This window comes from Suricata suricatta, chromosome 4, assembly GCF_006229205.1.
Source record: "Suricata suricatta isolate VVHF042 chromosome 4, meerkat_22Aug2017_6uvM2_HiC, whole genome shotgun sequence".
In the NCBI taxonomy this organism is placed as follows: domain Eukaryota; kingdom Metazoa; phylum Chordata; class Mammalia; order Carnivora; family Herpestidae; genus Suricata; species Suricata suricatta.
Window position 1 is genome coordinate 86,950,044 of NC_043703.1, and position 18,633 is coordinate 86,968,676.

General features: G+C 37.7%; 1 protein-coding gene and 1 non-coding gene across 2 annotated transcripts in view; one reads left to right on the plus strand and one right to left on the minus strand.

The window, feature by feature from the left end:
• The window catches only part of LONRF2 (LON peptidase N-terminal domain and ring finger 2), a 98,267-nt gene that overhangs the window by 44,056 nt on the left and 35,578 nt on the right, over positions 1 to 18,633 (plus strand). The window contains exons 6-7 of the mRNA XM_029938500.1: positions 7 to 335; positions 14,604 to 14,722. Of these exons, the coding sequence (XP_029794360.1) occupies positions 7 to 335; positions 14,604 to 14,722 (448 nt within the window). The remainder of the gene's footprint in view (positions 1 to 6; positions 336 to 14,603; positions 14,723 to 18,633) is intronic.
• Positions 10,158 to 10,259, minus strand: LOC115290911. Its single transcript, XR_003908292.1, has one exon. It is a non-coding gene; the product is annotated as a U6 spliceosomal RNA (small nuclear RNA).

Below are 18,633 nucleotides of genomic sequence, written 5' to 3' on the forward strand. Positions count from 1 at the left end.
TGCGAGGCCGGGCCGCGCCCTCGAGGAGTCGCGCGGGGAGCAGCCGGCCTCAGCGCCCGCTGCGCCCCGCGATCTGCTGGGCTGCCCGCGCTGCCAGCGGCTGCTCCACAAGCCGGTGACCCTGCCGTGCGGGCTGACGGTGTGCAAGCGCTGCGTGGAGCCGGGGCCCGTCCGGTCGCAGGCGCGGCGAGTCAACGTGGTGCTGAGCAGCCTGCTGGAGAAGTGCTTCCCGACGGAGTGCCACGTGCGCAGGCTGGCCGGCCAGGCGCGGAGTCTGCAGCGCCAGCAGCAGCCCCAGGCCGCGCTGCTCAGGTGCGACCAGGCTCTGGATCTAGGTAAGTGGGCCTTGGGGGCTGGCCGCCGGCCTGCTCAGCTGTCGACTGCAGGGGTGGGCGTGGAGAGCTTTGTGCAGGCTTAGCGGTTATTTTCTTTCTAAAGGTGGGAAGGGGCACCTGCCACCAGAGTGGCTGGTGTCAAGAGGGCAGGTGCGCCCCACTGGTTGCGTCTTTTATAGGACCTCCGCATCCTTCCTGAGTAGCCCTGTAAGGCCAAGGCTGTCTTTTACTTCCATCTCAGCTGCCTAGGAGTGGGAGGATGACCGAGTGTTCTTCTTGTCCAGCAGGAATGTGCAAATAACTAACCCCCTGGAGGCGCCCTAGGACCTGGTGCCTTGGGATGTGGTAGGATTTGCTCCGGGGGTTTCAGCTAATGAATCCAGGAAGGATCCCCTTTTCCGCTTTTGTTACGTGTACATTCTCTCTCAAAGGACATTAGATGTCGTTGTGTAATTAGCTTATTAAATAGTTATACTAAACTGTGTGTGTGTGTGTGTGTGTGTGTGTGTTTAATTTTTTAAAAAAATAACTGGAGGCGCCTGGGTGGCTCAGTTGGTTAAGTGTCCGGCTTCGGCTCAGGTCCTGATCTCACGGTTCGGTTCGTGGGTTCGAGCCCTGCATCAGGCTCTGTGCAGACAGCTAGCTCAGAGCCTGGAGCCTGCTTCAGATTCTGTGCCTCCCTCTCTCTCTGACCCTACCCTGCTCACGCTGTCTCTTTCTGTGTCTCAAAAAAAAAAAAAAAAAAAAAAAACCCCATAAAAAAAATAACTGAAATCTGTGACCGGCACCCAGGCTCTCTTTAATTCCCGGCTCCAACACACCCCCGCCCACCTGTTAAGAATATGTAATTTAAAAGAGCAAACTTCCTGTCACTGTATTTGATTCCCACTGACAGATGCTCTGCTGACAGTTGTTTGGGGTGGAGAAGCGTGTGTGGAGGGTGATTTGGCTTCATTGGCTTTACAGGTTATATATGATTTATATCTCCGGCCAAGAAGACTTAGTTTAATCTTCTGTTACCAAAAGAGTCTTGTGGGCTGGGCTGTAGTCATGCATTTTTTAAAAAATAAGAGTTAAGGTTTTCCCTTTTACAGGGCACACCTATATCTAATTTGGGAGATGCTTTGTTGGAGTAGAGCAACTGAATTATGTAAAAAATATTATGTACCATTTTTTCAGCCAGTATACCCATACCTTAACAGGCTGCATGTTTTTGAACTTTCAGCTGTCTTGTTTATGCATATGCAGGGTGGAACAGCACTATCCAGTGGAAAGATGGTGTAAGCCACATACGCAGTTTTAAATTTCTGGTAGTCACATGTAAAAGGTGAAAAGAAGCAGATGAAATTTATCTTAACACTATTTTTTAAACTTATACATTCAAAATGCTATTTCAGCACACCTTCAATATAAAAAAATGATGGAGATTTTACTTTCTATGTTTTAAACCAACCTTTAAATGCATTATATTTTGCATGTACTGTCCACCCCAATCTGGGCACAAATTTTTCATCAGAAATACTTCCTTTATATTTAATATTTAGTTTTTTTTTATTCAGAGTTGAAAAGCGAGATTGTCCTGCTGAAGTTGTTCCAAATTAAAAGATTTCCACTAGTCATTAGGATATCAGTTTTCAGTGTTCAGTTTTAATTAATTAAAAAGTTAATAACTTTTTCCCTCTAGCCCCATATCAGTTGCTCAGTAGCCACATATAGCTAGTGGCTACTATATGAGACAGTGGAAATCTGGAACTCTTATTGTTATTTTATTTTTTTTCTTTTATAGTTTATTGTCAAGTTGGTTTCCATGTAACACCCAGTGCTCATTCTGACAAGTGCCCTCCTCCATGCCCATCACACCCCTTCCCCTCCCACCCTCCCCCATCAGCTCTGATTGTTCTCATGGTTTACCCCTGCCTCTCTCCCCAACTATTTTTCCCACTTCCCTTCCCCCATGGTCCTCTGCTAATTTCTCCTGTTCACTTATGAGTGAAAGCATATGGTATCTGTCCTTCTCCGCCTGACTTATTTCATGTAGCATGACACCCTCGAGGTCCATCCACATTGCTGCAAATGGCTGGATTTCATTCTTTCTCATTGCCATGTAGTACTCCATTGTGTATGTGTGTGTATATATATATATATATATATACATATATATATATACATATATATGTATATATATATATAAAATATATATATACCACATCTTCTTGATCCATTTGTCAGTTGATGGACATTTTGGTTCTTTCTATGATTTGGCTATTGTTGAAAGTGCTGCTATGAACATTGGGGTGCATGTGCCCCTATGCATCAGCACTTCTGTATCCCTTGGGTAAATCCCTAGCAGTGCTCTTGCTGGGTCATAGGGGAGTTCTACTGATTGTTTTTTGAGGAACCTCCACACTGTTTTCCAGAGCAGATGCACCTGTTTACATTCCCACCAACAGTGTAGGAGGGTGCCTGTTTCTCCACATCCTCGCCAGCATCAATAGTCTCCTGATTTGTTGATTTTAGCCACTCTGACCAGCGTGAGGTGGTATCAATCTAGAACTTTTAAAAACAGCTGCTGGAAATGTAGAAGATCACAGTACCAACAGTTGGAGAAAATGGATAAAATGAGGATTACCATATATACTGCAGATGGATCTGTCACTTGTACACCTGGAAAATGGTTTCCAGTATCTGAAAATGTAAAATGTGACTTTTGGCTGAGCAATTACAATAAGGTGTATGTATATGTGCACCGAGAGAATATACAAGAAAGTGCAAGAGTGTATTTTATTTAGAGACAGCCTTGAAGTAGAAGCACCCCACATGTCCAATAAGAACAGAATGAATGGCTAAATAAGAAGACAATAAATGCTTTTTGCATTAGTATACAGAAAGAAAGTAAACCAACTATAATGTGGAAAAATCACAAACATACTGTGAAAGAAGGTGAAAGAAGCCAGACTCAAAGGCATTTATACTGTTTGATTCTATTTATTTGTAAGTCCAAACAGCCAAAACTGTTAATAGCATGTTGTAAGTAAGGACTGTGGTTACCTCTGGGGAACAAAATATTGGCAGATTGAATCCAGTGATACACTTAAAACACTTGAAATGTTACTTTGTTTAATCACTGTAAATCTATAATGTAATTCACTATGTCTACATAATAGAGAATAGATCTCTCAGGAAAGTAGGAATTAAAGGAAACTTTCTTAATATGTTAAGGAGTATCTACAAAAACCTGTGGCATCAATTGTAATGATGAAATATTGAATGTTTTCCCGCTGAAGGAAAAAGTGACAAGGGTGTTCACCTGCCATTACTGCCATTCAGCATTGTATTAAGATTTTAGCTAGTATATGGGTATGGGGGGCTGTGGGGCTCAGTTGGTTAAGCATCTGACTTCAGCTCAGGTCATGATCTCACAGTTTGTGGGTGCAAGCCCCGCATCAGGCTCTGTGCTGACAGGTCAGAGCCTGGAGCCTGTCTTTGGATTCTGTCTCTGTCTCTGTCCTTTCTTGCTCATTTATTCATTCATTCATTCATTCTCTCTCTCTCTCTCTCTTTCTCTCTCTCTCAAAAGTAAATAAAACCTAAAAAAAAACATAGAAATAGATTTTAGGAGAAAATAAAACATTAAAATTGGAAAAATAAAACTTATTATTTGTAGATGACATGCTGCAGTACATAGAAACTCCAGAAGAATATTCGAGCTATTAGAAATTATAAGTGAATTATCAAGATTGTTGACTATAAGGTTAATATACACTGATAATATGTTTAGAGCTAGTAATAAAAAAAACAGAATAGAAAACCCATTTGTATAACAAAAAAATTCTTTGGAGTAAATGTTGAAATATCTGAAAGTTGTTCAAGACCTCTACGCTGAAAATACAAAACATTTCTGGGAGAAATTTCAGTTGACTTCAGAAAGATACATTATTTTCACAGATTGTAAAACCATATTGATGTCAGTCCTGTGCATATTGAACTATATACATATCCATATGTATATATATATGTATACACACACACACACACACACACACACACACACACACACACATATTGAGTGCATTCTCAGTCAAAGTATTAGTCAGGGGTTTTGGTGGAAATTGATGAATGGCCAAGGCAATAATGAAGAAAAATAACAAAGCTGGAGAAATGATACTCTAAGATACCAAGACTTACTATAATTTAGCTGCAGTAGTTAGCACAGAGTTGTATAGGCCCAACTATAGACACACAGAAACTGACTCTCACATACACTGATCACTTGGTTTGCTACAAAGATGCCAAAAGAATCAGTGAGGGAAAGTCTTTTAAACAGTCTAAGCCCGTTGCTTATCCATTTGGTAGAAAAATGAACCTAGATGCCCCTCATACATCATACATGGAAATTATCATCTGATATCTAAAATAAATCATACAATATTTTCATGATTATTAAGCAACTCTTTTTTTTTAAAACACAAAAAGCATATCCCTACAGGAAAAGATAGATAAATTCAATTTAATTACAATTAATAACTTCTCCTCCTTAGAGACCCCCCAAAAGAGTGAAAAGGTGATACGTATTTGTAATATGGATCCAAATGAGAATGCAGATCCAGAATATTGAAAGAATGCCTACAGTTCAAGAGCAAAATAGGAAGTCTATCTAAATAATAGGCAGATTGAACAGATGCTTTGTAAAACTAGATCTCAAATGGGCAATAAATATATGAAAGGGTGCCCAGTGTAATTATTGATCAAATGCAAATTTGCACTAAAATAGTACTACTACAAGCCTGCCAGAATAGTGAAAATGAAACAGAGTAATGGTACCTAGTTCTGGCAAGTCTTTGAAGTAATTTGAACTCTTACATTGCTGTGGGAAGTGCAAATTGGTACAAGTGAAATACATTTGGGAGTACCATCTAAGTCTAAACATAAATATAATCTCTGGCGCAACATTTCCTCTCTTGACTGTATAGAGTCAAGAGAAAGTCAGATAGAAATTAATGCTTATGTCCACCAAAAGGCATAGACAAAAATGTTCATTTATAGATGTATGTGCCAAAGAATATTTGGAAAGCAGCCCAGTGGCAGAATGAGTCTATAAATCAAATCATAGTGTATTACACAGCAGTTTATTAGAAAAAAAAAAAAAAAGCTGAGGCAGCAATATGGAGGAATCTCACAGAATGATACTGAGTGACAGATACAGAAGAGTATATTCTATTTATGTAACCCCATAATAAGTTCATAAACAGGCTCAAGTAATCTATGAAGATAGATGTCACAATGGTGGGTACCCTTAGGAAAGGTGTACTACCTAGGAAAGTGCACAAAATAGCCTTCTTAGGTCCTGATCTGGGTGGTGATCATTCAAGTGTATAGGTATATAAAAGTTCAAGATACACACTTAAAATGTGTGGCCTTCACTTTGTAAGTCCTACATCACTTTGAACAAATAACCTCTGAAGAGAATTGCTGTTTATTTTTTCTATTTACTGCAATCACTACATGGCTTCCTTGCTTTATGTCTCAATTCATTCAGCTCTTTCTAAATAACACTTGGGGTGCCTCGGTGGCTCAGTTGATGAAGCATCCAACTCTTGACTTTGGTCCAGGTCATGATCTACGGCTCTGTGCTGACAGAGCAGATCCTACTTGGGACTCTCTCTCCCCGCTCTCTCTACTCACCTCACTCCACCACCACCATTTCCATGCACATGCTCTCGCGCGCGCGCGCGCGCGCGCGCGCGCGCGCTCTCTCTCTCTCTCTCTCTCTCTCTCTTTCTTTCTCAATCTTAAAAAAATAACACTTGTACAGTTCTCTCCTTCTCACCACTGCCCACTCATTTGACAGATTTTACAGTGGTAACTCTAGCTCCCAACACAACAAGAACTCTGGGTTGCAGTTGGAGGAGAACAGCCTTAGATTAACCCCAAACACAAATGCAGAGAGTAGATTATCTCTTCGGTTCCTCACAAAGCCTGGTTCTCAGACTGCTCTTTTTGACTCATTTCCCCATATAGGGGTTAATTGATAAGCCCTTTGGATATTTGTGTCAGTTTCCTCAAAGGTGCATATGTACGTTTTTCTTCCATAAGCTGTCTGCACACAAAGCGGATTCTAAGTTTCTTTTCCTCTTCTATTTATTTTTTAGTGATTCTCCCATAAATTCTCTCTGTTTTACTAAGCTTAAGGCTTAATGGTTGAGAAATGTGTAGAGATTTATTAGAGATGTTTTAAAATATTAAGTTATTGTGATGTTCACTTGTGGGTAGAGGGAATTTTATTTACTCATTGTAAGTTTCAGAGAAAATGGAATTTAAGCAATACTTTTATATTTACCTTATCACTAGCTAGAGTTCCTTTGGTGCACACAGAAATGCATCATCCATATTCCCCTCAAGGAAGGTCTTCTCCCTCAACTCTGTGAATGGCTTTTCAACATATAGCCTTTATTTGTATCTTCAGAGGTTACCCTATCTATACAGAGCCTTCCTGTCCAAGATCATGGTCTTCCAGTGGATTACCCACTGGAATGACTAATCAAATAAGGTATAAAGGTCCTGCCATTTCATTCCAGTGAAGGACAACTGTGATAGGTCATCTAACTTTAGGGCTTCTCCGTTGCGTGAGCTGAGTTGTAAGGCCTAAATCACCACCTCTTCCTCTACCCAATTTTATTTCTGCGTCTCCCTTCCATAGGCACTTCCTAATAAATATCCTGAGTGCTAAAAAAAATTATGAAGTTCTGGCTTCATAAATGGATTGCCAAATGGTAGAAGTCAGCAAAGAAAACCGTTTGATTCATTCAGTTTCTGGATGGGAAGTGACTTTTTTGGACTTCATTAACAATAGTCTTTAGACTGTGTGGAGTAGAAGATTAAATGCATTCATTAGAAAAGAATGATTAAAAACAAAGGTAAATGAAGAGTGTTTTTTACTGCAAAAACTTTGTCAAAATCAATTAAGCTAACACTAGTGTAAGCAAAGGGATAACGAACAAAACAGTGGAACAAAAAGATTGAGTTGGTTAAGAAGGCAGAAGCTGGTTTGTTACAAAGACCAACAAAAGAAACAAATGTTTGGTGAATGTGATGAAAAAGAAGCAAACTGCAAACCGGAGGATCTGGAATGAAGAAGCAGCAGAATCACAGATGTAACTGAACCTAACAGATTTTAAAGCCTATGAAAAAGGGACAATTTTAAGGAAACTATAAATTACAGAAATTTACCCAGGAAGCAGTAAAAGCCTGATGTTGACCAATAATCATAAATGAAATAGAAGTGCTATGTGGCACTTTTTGAAAAACAAAACCAAAACCACTAAGATCAAGCAAGTTTTAACAGACTTTCAAGAAAGATAACTTATCTTATTTCAGATCATGGAGAGATATGGAACATTTTTCATTTTTTATTTTAGAGAGAACACACGAGTGGGAAAGGGGTAGAGGGAGAGAGAATCTTAAGCAGGCCCCACACTTATGTGGGGCTTGATCCCACAAACCTGGGATTTTGATCAGAGCCCTAATCAAGAGTTGAACACTCAACTGACAGAGCCACCCAGGTGACCCATATTTAATTTTATAAGATTAGTACAATCTTGATAATATAATCAGGTAAAGCTTAAGAAAAATTTTGTAGACTGTCTTACATATGTACATAGTTGCCAAAATCTTAACTAAATTTCTTTATATTTGAATCCAGCAACATAATAAGAGGGTGAATGGATTAATATGCTTATTCCAAAAATATAAGTATAATTCAGTATTAGACAAATTGTTCAATGTAATTCACTGTAAGGACAGATTAAAGGAGCTATATTCCATGTAATCGCTCATATGCTGAAAGAGCATTCTTTGAAATTCAACAGCCATTTGTTATAATGTCTACATAGAAAACTAGGAATTGGGGAAACTTACCTGATTTGATAAATATTCTCTGTCAGGAGTTTATAGGAAGCATATTTCATGTTAAAACATATACATGTCCTTTTTCAAATTCAAGAATAAGAGAAAAGTGTTCACTATCACCACTATTACTGCAATGTGGGAATAAAAAGAAACACAAATAAAATCTGCAATGTCAGAGTCAAAGCTGATTGTTAGCATATGATATGGTTGTTTAGAAGATTCAGGAGAATCAACTGGCGAAGTGGGAGCAAGGTGGGAGATCTGCATTCTCACATTTGCAGCAAGTGTATTTCTCACGCTTGAACTATAGTTCTAGCAGCACTTCTTTGTTTGAGATTTCCAAAATCTCCAAAGGTTATTTCTGTATTTGATAATGCACTTAACTGTGCAATTTGAGGAGATTTCACTTAATCCTTGGTTGGAAATGATTAATCTATAGTTACATTTACTGTATAATGACATACTAAAGATATAAGTATGAGAAGAATCTAATAGAACTCTATAAATAACTTCAGGCAATCAAATGCTCAATTAAAATCCTTATGCTTGTGGATGGACATTATATTTTATAGTACCTGTGTGTATTTTAAAAGATAAAATATGTAAAATCTCATTACAGATTATAACCAACACATGAAAATTTTCAGTTTATTTTGATGATAGGGAACATTAACTTTGAACTTTAAGGAAAATGTTATCCATTTCCCAAATAATTCCATTCTTCTAATTAGTAGACCTTGTCACAGAAAAAGTACTAAATTATTATTGTTATGGTTTTAATTTAGTCAATAAAAATTTTGTGAAAATTTGTTTTCTCTCTTGTTATGTAAGTACCTGTACAAATCTCAAGCTTCTTCCTGGCCTACAAAACCTAAAATACTTTTTGGTTTTAACTGAAAAAAGTTGCTGATTCCTACTCTAACCAGTCAGTGTCATTTTAAAGGATTCAACTTTAATTGTTCGATTCTCCTTTCCTGCCATTTCTTTCCTCTTGTCCTAGTTTTTCCTTATCATAGCTTCTCCATATTACACATATGTAGGAATAACACAGGTATAAATAGTGGCTGTAACATCTTTTTGCATGAGTTGTTATGCTCACTTGCTCAGTTACCTATATAAACTAAGAGGAGAGGAGCATTTGCAAAGTTCCCAGTGGCTAATTTGAGAAAGAGCCAAGGTCAGGGATTTTGAGCAAACAGAAATGGGTGTTAGGTAGAGAGATGAGAACATATTTCATTTTATTTTATTAAGTAGTTTATTGTCAAATTGGTTTCCATACAACACCCAGTGCTCTTCCCCACAAGTGCCCTCCTCCATCACTACCACCTCTTTCCCCCCCTCCCCGTTCCCCTTCAACCCTCAGTTAGTTTTCAGTATTCAATAGTCTCTCAAGTTTTGCATCCCTCTCTCTCCCCAACTCTCTTTCCCTCTTCCCCTCCCCCTGGTCATCCATTAGGTTTCTCCTGTTCTCCTGTTAGACCTATGAGTGCAAACATATGGTATCTGTCCTTTTCTGCCTGACTTATTTTGCTTAGCATGACACCCTCAAGGTCCATCCACTTTCCTACAAATGGCCATATTTCATCCTTTCTCTTTGCCATGTAATACTCCATTGTATATGTATACCACATCTTCTTGAGCCACTCATCAGGTAATGGACATTTAGGCTTTTTCCATGTTTTGGCTATTGTTGACAGTGCTGCTATGAACATTGGGGTACATGTGCTCCTATGCATCAGGATTTCTGTATCCCTTGGGTAAATCCCTAGCAGTGCTATTGCTGGGTCATAAGGGAGTTCTATGGATAGTTTTTTGAGGAATCTCCACACTGTTTTCCAGAGCGGCTGCACCAGTTTACATTGCCACCAACAGTGCAGGAGGGTGCCCGTCTCTCCACACCCTCGCCAGCATCTATAAAAAATAATGGAACACTTCACGAATTTGCGTGTCATCCTTGCGCAGGGGCCATGCTAATCTCTATCGTTCCAATTTTAGTATATGTGCTGCCGAAGCGAGCATGATAACATATTTTAGATACTGTACTTAGAATATTTCTTATCATGAAAATACAACAATCCAGACTCCTTGGGATGCAGCAAAGGCAGTCCTAACAGGAGAGTACATTGCAATCCAGGCCTATTTTAAGAAACTAGAAGCAGCACAAATACAAAATCTAACAGCACACCTAAAGGAACTAGAAGCAGAGCAGCAAGAGCACCCCAAACCCAGCAGAAGAGAAATAATAAAGATCAGGGAAGAAATAACAATACAGAATCCAAAAAAAAAGTTGAACATCAATGAAACCAAGAGTTGGTTTTTTGAAAAAATAAAATCAATAAACCTCTAGCCTGGGTTCTCCAAAAGAAAGAGAGCAGCACTCAAATAGACAAAATCATGAAGAAACGGATTTATTACAACCAATCTCTCAGACATACAGGCAATTATCAAGGAATACTATGAAAAATTATATGCCAACAAACTGGACAACCTAGAAGAAATGGACAAATTCCTAAACACACACACTACCAAAATTCAAACAGGTAAAGAGAGAAAATATGAACAGACTCATAACTAGTGAAGAAATTGGATCAATTATTAAAAATCTCCCAACAAATATGAGCCTTGGGCCAAATGGCTTCCCTGGGGAATTCTACCCGACGTTTAAAGCAGAGTTAATACCCATTCTTCTGAAGCTATTCCAAAAAGTAGAAGTGGAAGGAAAACTTCCAGACTCATTCTACGAAGCCAGCATCACTTTGATTCCCAAACCAGACAGAGACCCGCAAAAAGAACTGCCGGCCATATCCTTGATGAATACAGATGCAAAAATTCTCAACAAGATACTAGCAAATTGAATTCAACAGCATATAAAAAGAATTATCCATCATGATCAAGTGGGATTCATTCCTGGGTTACAGGGCTGGTTCAGTGTTTCAGTGTGATATATCACATTAACAAAAGAAAAAATAAAAGCCATATGATTGGGTTGATAGATGCAGAAAAAGCATTTGACAAAATACAGCATCCTTTCTTAATAAAAACCTTTGAGAAAGTCAGGATAGAAGGAACTTACTTAAACATCATAAAAGCCATTTATGAAAAGCCCATGCAGGGCTAATAATCCTTCTCAATGGGGAAAAACTGAGAGCTTCCTCCCTGAGATCAGGAACATGACAAGGATGTCCACTCTCACCACTGTTGCTTAATTTAGTGCTGGAAATCCTAGCATCAGCAATAAGACAACAAAAGGAAATAAAAGGCATCAGCATTGGCAAAGATGAAGTCAAACTTTCACTTTTCACAGATGACTGTGATACTCTATGGAAAACCCAACAGACTCTACCCGAAGCCTACTAAAACTGATCCATGCATTCAGCAAAATTTCAGGGTACAGAATTCGGTTGCATTTTTATACACTAATAATGAAGCAACAGAAAGAGAAATCAAGAAAATGATCCCATTCACAATTGCACAAAAAACCATAACATACTTGGGAAAAACCTAACCAAAGATGTAAAAGATCTGTATGATTAAAATTATAGAAAACGTGTGAAGGAATTTGAAGAAGATACAAAGAAATGGCAAAACATTCCATGCTCATCAATCGGAAGAATAAATATTGTTAAAATGTCATTACTGTCCAAAGAAATCTACACATTCAGTGCAATCCCAATCAAAATTTTACCAGCATTTTTCTCAAAGCTAGAAAAAATAATCCTAAAATTTGCATGGAATCACAAAAGACCCTAAATAGCCAAAGTAATATTGAAGAGGAAAACCACAATCCCAGACTTTAGCCTCTACTACAAAGCTGTAATCAACAAGACACTAAGGTATTGGCACAAAAACAGACACATAGGCCAGTGGAATGGAATAGAATAGAGAACCCAGAACTGGACCTGCAAATGTACAGCCAATTAATCTTTGACAAAACAGGAAAGAGTAACCAATGGAAAAAAGACAGTCTCTTTAACGGTGTTGGGAGAACTGGACAGCAACATGCAGAAGACTGGAACTAGACCACTTTCTTACACCATACACAAAAATAAACTCAAAATGGCTGAAGGACCTGAATGTGAGACAGGAAACCATCAAAACCCTAGAGGAGAAAGCAGGAATCAGCCTCCTTGACCTTAACCATAGCAATTTCCTCCTCAACACATCCCCAAAGGCAAGGGAATCAAGAGCAAAAATGAACTGTTGGGACCTCATCAAGATAAAAAGCTTCAGCACAGCAAAGGAAACAATAAAACTAATAGGCAACTGACAGAATGAGAAAAGATAGTTGCAAATGACATATCAGATAAAGGGTTGTATCCAAAATCTATAAGGAACTCACCAAACTCCACACCCAAAAAACGAATAATCCAGTGAAGAAATGGGCAGAAGACATGAACGGACGCTTCCCCAAAGAGGACATCCAGATGACCAACAGACTCATGAAACAATGCTCACTGTCACTCATCATCAGGGAAATACAAATCAAAAATCATACTGAGATACCCCTCACATGAGTCAGAGTGGCTAAACTGAACAAATTGGGAGGCTATAGACGCTGGCGAGGATGTGGAGAAACAGGATACTGTTCTCCCACTGTTGGTGGGAATGTAAACTGGTGCAGCCGCTCTGGAAAACAGTGTGCAGGCTCCTCAAAATATTAACAATAGAACTCCTCTATGACCTAGTAATAGCACTGCTAGGAATTTACCCAAGGGATACAGGAATGATGATGCATAGGGGCACATATACCCAAATGGTCATAGCAGCACTTTCAACCATAGCCAAATCATAGAAGGAACCAAAATGTCCACCAACTGACAAATGGATCAAGAAGATGTGGTTTATATATACAATAGAATACTACATTGCAACGAGAAAGAATGAAATCTGGCCATTTGTAGCAATGTGGATGGAACTTGAGGGTGATATCCTAAGTCAAATAAGTCAGACAGAGAAGGACAAATGCCATATGTTTTCACTTATAAGTGTAACAGGAGAAACTTAACAGAAGATCATGGGGGAGGGGAAGGGGGAAAAATAGTTGGGGAGAGGGAGGGAGGCAAACCATGAGAGACTCTTGAATACTGAGAACAAACTGAGGGCTCATGGGAGTGGGGGAGAGGGAAAGGAGGGTGATGGGCATGGAAGAAGGCAGTCTTTGGGATGAATACTGGGTGTTATATGGAAACCAACTTGACAAGTATAAAAGAAAAAAAGGGGAAATTTTTATCAATTAAAATGCATGCTATCACTATATTACAAAGATCCTGCAGTGAGTATATAGAGTCCACCAGTATGAAAAATGGCTTTCATGAGCTCTGGCTTTGTCACTTTTCCATGGTACCTTGCTAAATCAATGACTTCATATACTACGTATTAGTTCATAGAGTCACTCTTGGCTTCTGCGTAGCTAGGCTTATGTCCATAGTCTCATATGAGGAATTCTCACGCTGGCTTCTGTTTGAGGTCTCTAGGGAAAAGGCAGGGTTTTTCTGCCCTTCTTTTCCCACTTAAGAGAATGTACTGTAGGTATCATCATGATGAGAAGGTCATATCCATGCAGTTGTATAGGAAATCAAATTATGTGGGGTCTTTTTTTATTTCTTAAACTATTTTTAAAATTTTTTATTTATTTTTAGAGGGAGAGAGAATCCCAGGCAGGCTCCATGTTAGAGTGGAGTTCAGTGCATGGGGCTTGATCTCATAACTATGAGATCATGACCTGAACCAAAATCAGGAGTCAGACACTTAACTGACTGAACCACCCAGGCACCTCTGTTCGTTTCTTGAGCATGAATTTCCATGTATATTTTCAAGAAAATTATTTTAAATCTTTTCATTTTTAATACCTAGTTATAGCATTAGGATGATTCAGCATTTACTCAGTATTATTGCAAATTACCTTGTACCTGGTGTGTGTTCAGCAGTCTGTTTTCCTGGTTCATTTCAATGTTTATTTATTTTTGAGAGTCAGACACAGAGAGCAAGCTGGGGAGAGACAGTGAGAGAGGGAGACACAATCTGACGCAGGCTTCTGGCTCTGAGCTGTCAGCACAGAACCTGATGCAGGGCTCAAACCCCTTAACTGTTGAGACCATGACCTGAAGCAAAGGCAGACACTTGCCTGACTGAGCCACTCAGGTGCCCCTCTGGCTGCATTTTGAAGTCTTGTCAATCATCTTTCTGTTTTCCTGAGAGAAGCTATGTAAAATATACTTATCAAGTTACTAAATCACACATTACTTGAGGGAGGAGGTATTTATTTTGCCTTTTATTTATTTTCCAGTTTGGTATTTTAGTGAGTTAAAGATTTGTTTTTAAACATAATCACTTTAATTTTTTTCTATTCCCTGTGTCTTTCAGCTCCTAGAGATAATTCATTATTGCTGCTGCGAGCAGAATTATATTTAACTATGAAGAACTATGAGCAGGCGCTACAGGATGCCAATGCAGTTTGTCAGAATGAACCTCTCTTGACTAAGGTATTTGTATTGGTTGGCTTTAGGGATAACAAATGTAAGTTTATGGGATTTTCTTATGAATAAACTAAGATAACTGTGATGAGGCACCTATACACAGTGTGTGTATCCCTCAATGATAGCAATCCACTTCATAATAAACCAACTCAGTTTAAAAGACCACAATGTCTCCCAGCTGGATTTAATTAAGAAATATTAATTTGGATTATTCTTAGGAGATACTTAGCTGAATGACTCAACTTATATGCTGAATAAATAAATAAACACAATGATAAAATTGGGTAAATTTGTGAGTAAAGGAGAAATGTTTAAAATTATACTTTAAATAGGAAGGTTGTAAACTAATCATGATTAACAGTTGAGCCCTACTATGCAGACAACATACACATGTTGTTAGTGAAAGGTTGAATGTTTGTATGTATTTTGGAATAATTTTAGTCTTTGGGTTGGAAAGGTCTAATATTCCTGTGATGACACAGAATAAGCCTTGTTAATGTAATAAATAGTAGCTTATGTTACCCTTGAAGATTAAGAAATCACATAATAAAAGCTGTAGCTTTTTTCATGAATTTCTAGAGTTTTAAACCCAAAAGGGATTTTAAAGTTTTAAAGAACTTGTAATGAAATTAATATCAACTGCATACTCTATTACATAGTAAAATATATTTGTCCCGCTGTATTACCTTTTATCATTTTCATTTTGGAAACATTGAAGAGGCATTAACCCAGGTTAATAGAAAAGATGCCCTTTCCTTCCTTCCATCCAACCTTCTCTTCTTTAAAATTAAATATTTTCGGGGCACCTAAGTGGCTCAGTCGGTTGAGCGTCTGGCTTCGGCTCAGGTCAGATCTCACGTTCGGGGTTCGAGCCCTGCGTCAGGCTCTGTGCTGACGGCTAGCTCAGAGCCTGGAGCCTGCTTCCAGTTCTGTGTCTCCTTCTCTCTCTGCCCCTCCCCCTCTCATGCTCTGTCTCTCTCTGTATCAAAATAAATAAAACATTTAAAAAAAAATAAAAAGAAAAATGTGTCTTTAAAAAAATAAATAAAATTAAATTAAATATTTTCGGATTTGATCGAGTGTTAAATTGGAATTTGGGATGAGCCTTAGGATGGGAAACAAATGTTTATTGAACCAAGTCCAGAAACCTGTATTGTTCCTTGCTTGCTTTACTAGACATTTTTTCCTCCATTTTCTGATGACTTTTTTTCTATCCCTTTATCTATCAATCTTCTGAGCTAGTTTCTGTCAGCAGTGATTGAGCCTTAATTGTTACAAACTATAAGCTTTGTATTTCTCACTGACGGTAGACCTGTATTGCCCCATGAAGCTAGTTTCTTCTCTGTAGTATTGGTCTTTGACCTAAAAACTTGTCAGTGTGTCTGTGACAAAAGACAGACTTCATTACTACAAAGCTACATAACTAATTTTAACTGTAAGAGAGCCAGCAAATGCATCATTAGCTTTTGGGATTTTGGTCCTGTCTTTAGAGTTTATTGCAAATATGTGGACCTCAATTCTTGATAAATGCCTAGTGAAGAACAGCTTTAGCAGAAGTGTACCCTGGTAAATCATTTTAAGATAGTGAAGGATAGAAATTTGTTTCCAGGTTAACATCACAACTAAAGGATTAGGGCAGAAGCAGCATTAAGTATGTTGAGAGGACTGAGGGAAGGATGAAGTTGTCCAACTAAGGCTGAGATGAGATGGAAGCACTTGTAGAATGAACTTTGAGTTTTCTGTTGGGGGCTACTCTAGCAGTGTGTTTCACCCAGACAGAACTATCCTTTCAAGCTACCAGTCATGGCTGATACTGATTCACAACTTTTGGTGCAAATGGAGGTAAGCTAGTGCTCACACAATATTTGACCATATGCAGAAATATAAATAGCCTTTTGATGAGTTTGACCTTATCTAAATGGGTAAGCATAGCATACCTGTGCTTTTTAATGCTCATAGAATCCTATGCTTGTAAAATGCATCTCAATAGATTTCAAATCATTGAAATCTTGAAAAGTATATTGACAATAGAATGAAAAGAGTAATCAATGATAGTAAAATATCCAGGAAATCCTTCATTATCTGTTTTTTAATTAGACTACCATTAAACAATTGACGGAACAAAAAAGAAATCACAAGGAGACGAGGAAATATTTTGAAATCATTGATAATACAAGTACATTATACCTAATTTATCATTCAGCTAATGCCACTTTTTGAGGGAAATTTGTAACATGAATAAATTATTAAAGAAATAAGATCCCAAATGAGTGATATAAGTTTCCACCTTAAACTTAAAGAAAAGAGCAAATGAAAACAAAGGTAAGGAGAAAGAACAAAAAATACATAGAAGAGGTTGGAGTTGATAAACAGAAGACAGAAAAACAATAAACAAAAGTCAATGAAGCAAAAACCTGTTGTTTTGAAAAGATCAATGAAATCGATATACCTCATCAGACTAATCAGGAAAAAAAGAAAAGGCACAGATTACTAATATCATGAATGAAAGTGGAGATACCATTATAGAGCCTACAGACATTAAAAGGATAAAAAAGGAACAATTTTGTGAACAACTTTATATCGATACATTCAACAATATAGAAGAAGTTAACAAACTTCTTGAAAGACACATACTAACAATATTAATTCAAGAATAAATAGGTAACCTCAATAGCCATATCTCTATTTAGAGAAATTAAAGTTGAAGTTAATCGCCTACCCCCCACCCCGCCTCCACCGCCCCAATATCAAGACCAGAAGGAATTACTGGTGAATTCTGTCATACATTTAAGGAAGAAATAATACCAATCCTTCTGGAAAACAGAAAATGAGAGAACACTTATTTTATGAGAACAGCATTTTTGTGATAACAAAACCAGGCAAAAATGTTAAAAAAAACAAACTTCAAACCAGTATCTTTCATTATCTCATTTGAAAATCAATTTGTATTAACAGACTGAAAAAAAACAATAAATGAAGATAAAGCACACGATAAAATTGAACAGCGATAAAATTGAACAGCCTTCACGTTAAAACTAAATGAAAGAGGAAGATTTCCTCAATCTGATAATGACTATGAAAAACCTTACAGCAAACATAATACTTAATGCTAGGAAATGGACTACTTTTCTACTGAGACCAAGAAAAACAAATGTTTGCTTTACCACTTACCAATATAGTACTGGAGGTCCTATCCAGGAAGGTAAAGGGGGGGAAAAAAAGAAAGGAGGAAATAAAAGGCATACATAATGGAAATGAAAATGTAATACTGTCTGTTCACAGTTAACATAATTGTAAGGAAATCTCAAGAAATTTATAAAGCTTGCAGTATACAAGATGAATATGCAAAAATGAAACCAATCATATTTCTAAACACCAGTAAGAAACAATTGTAAAAATTAAAACTTAAAAATAATATTGTTAAAATAACTTAAGAAACAGGACATGCTTATGGATAAAGTTAACAAAGTGTCTATCAGATCTGTATACTGAAAACTATAAAACATTGCTGAGAGAAATTAAGTATCACTTAAATAAGTATAAATACATACCAGGTTCATGGATCAGAAGACTCAGTGTTAGTAAAATGACAAATTCCCCAAATAAATAGAACCAATTTGCCAAATTCTGCAAAGAAGCCTGCCGGAATTTTATTGGGACTGTGTTGCTTTTATTTGGGGAATTTGTTATCTATGTGTGTGTATCTATACATATGTATGTATACAACTAATTATTCCTTACTACAGATTATACACATATGTGTGTATGTGTGTGTGTATTTATGGAAATGCAGAGGAAAGAATAGCTAAACAATTGTAAAATTTAAGAATGGAGTTGCAGGAAATCTACTGCTTGATTCCAAGACTTCCTATAAAGCTAAAGTAATGAGAACTGTTTGATTTCTTAAGAACAGACAT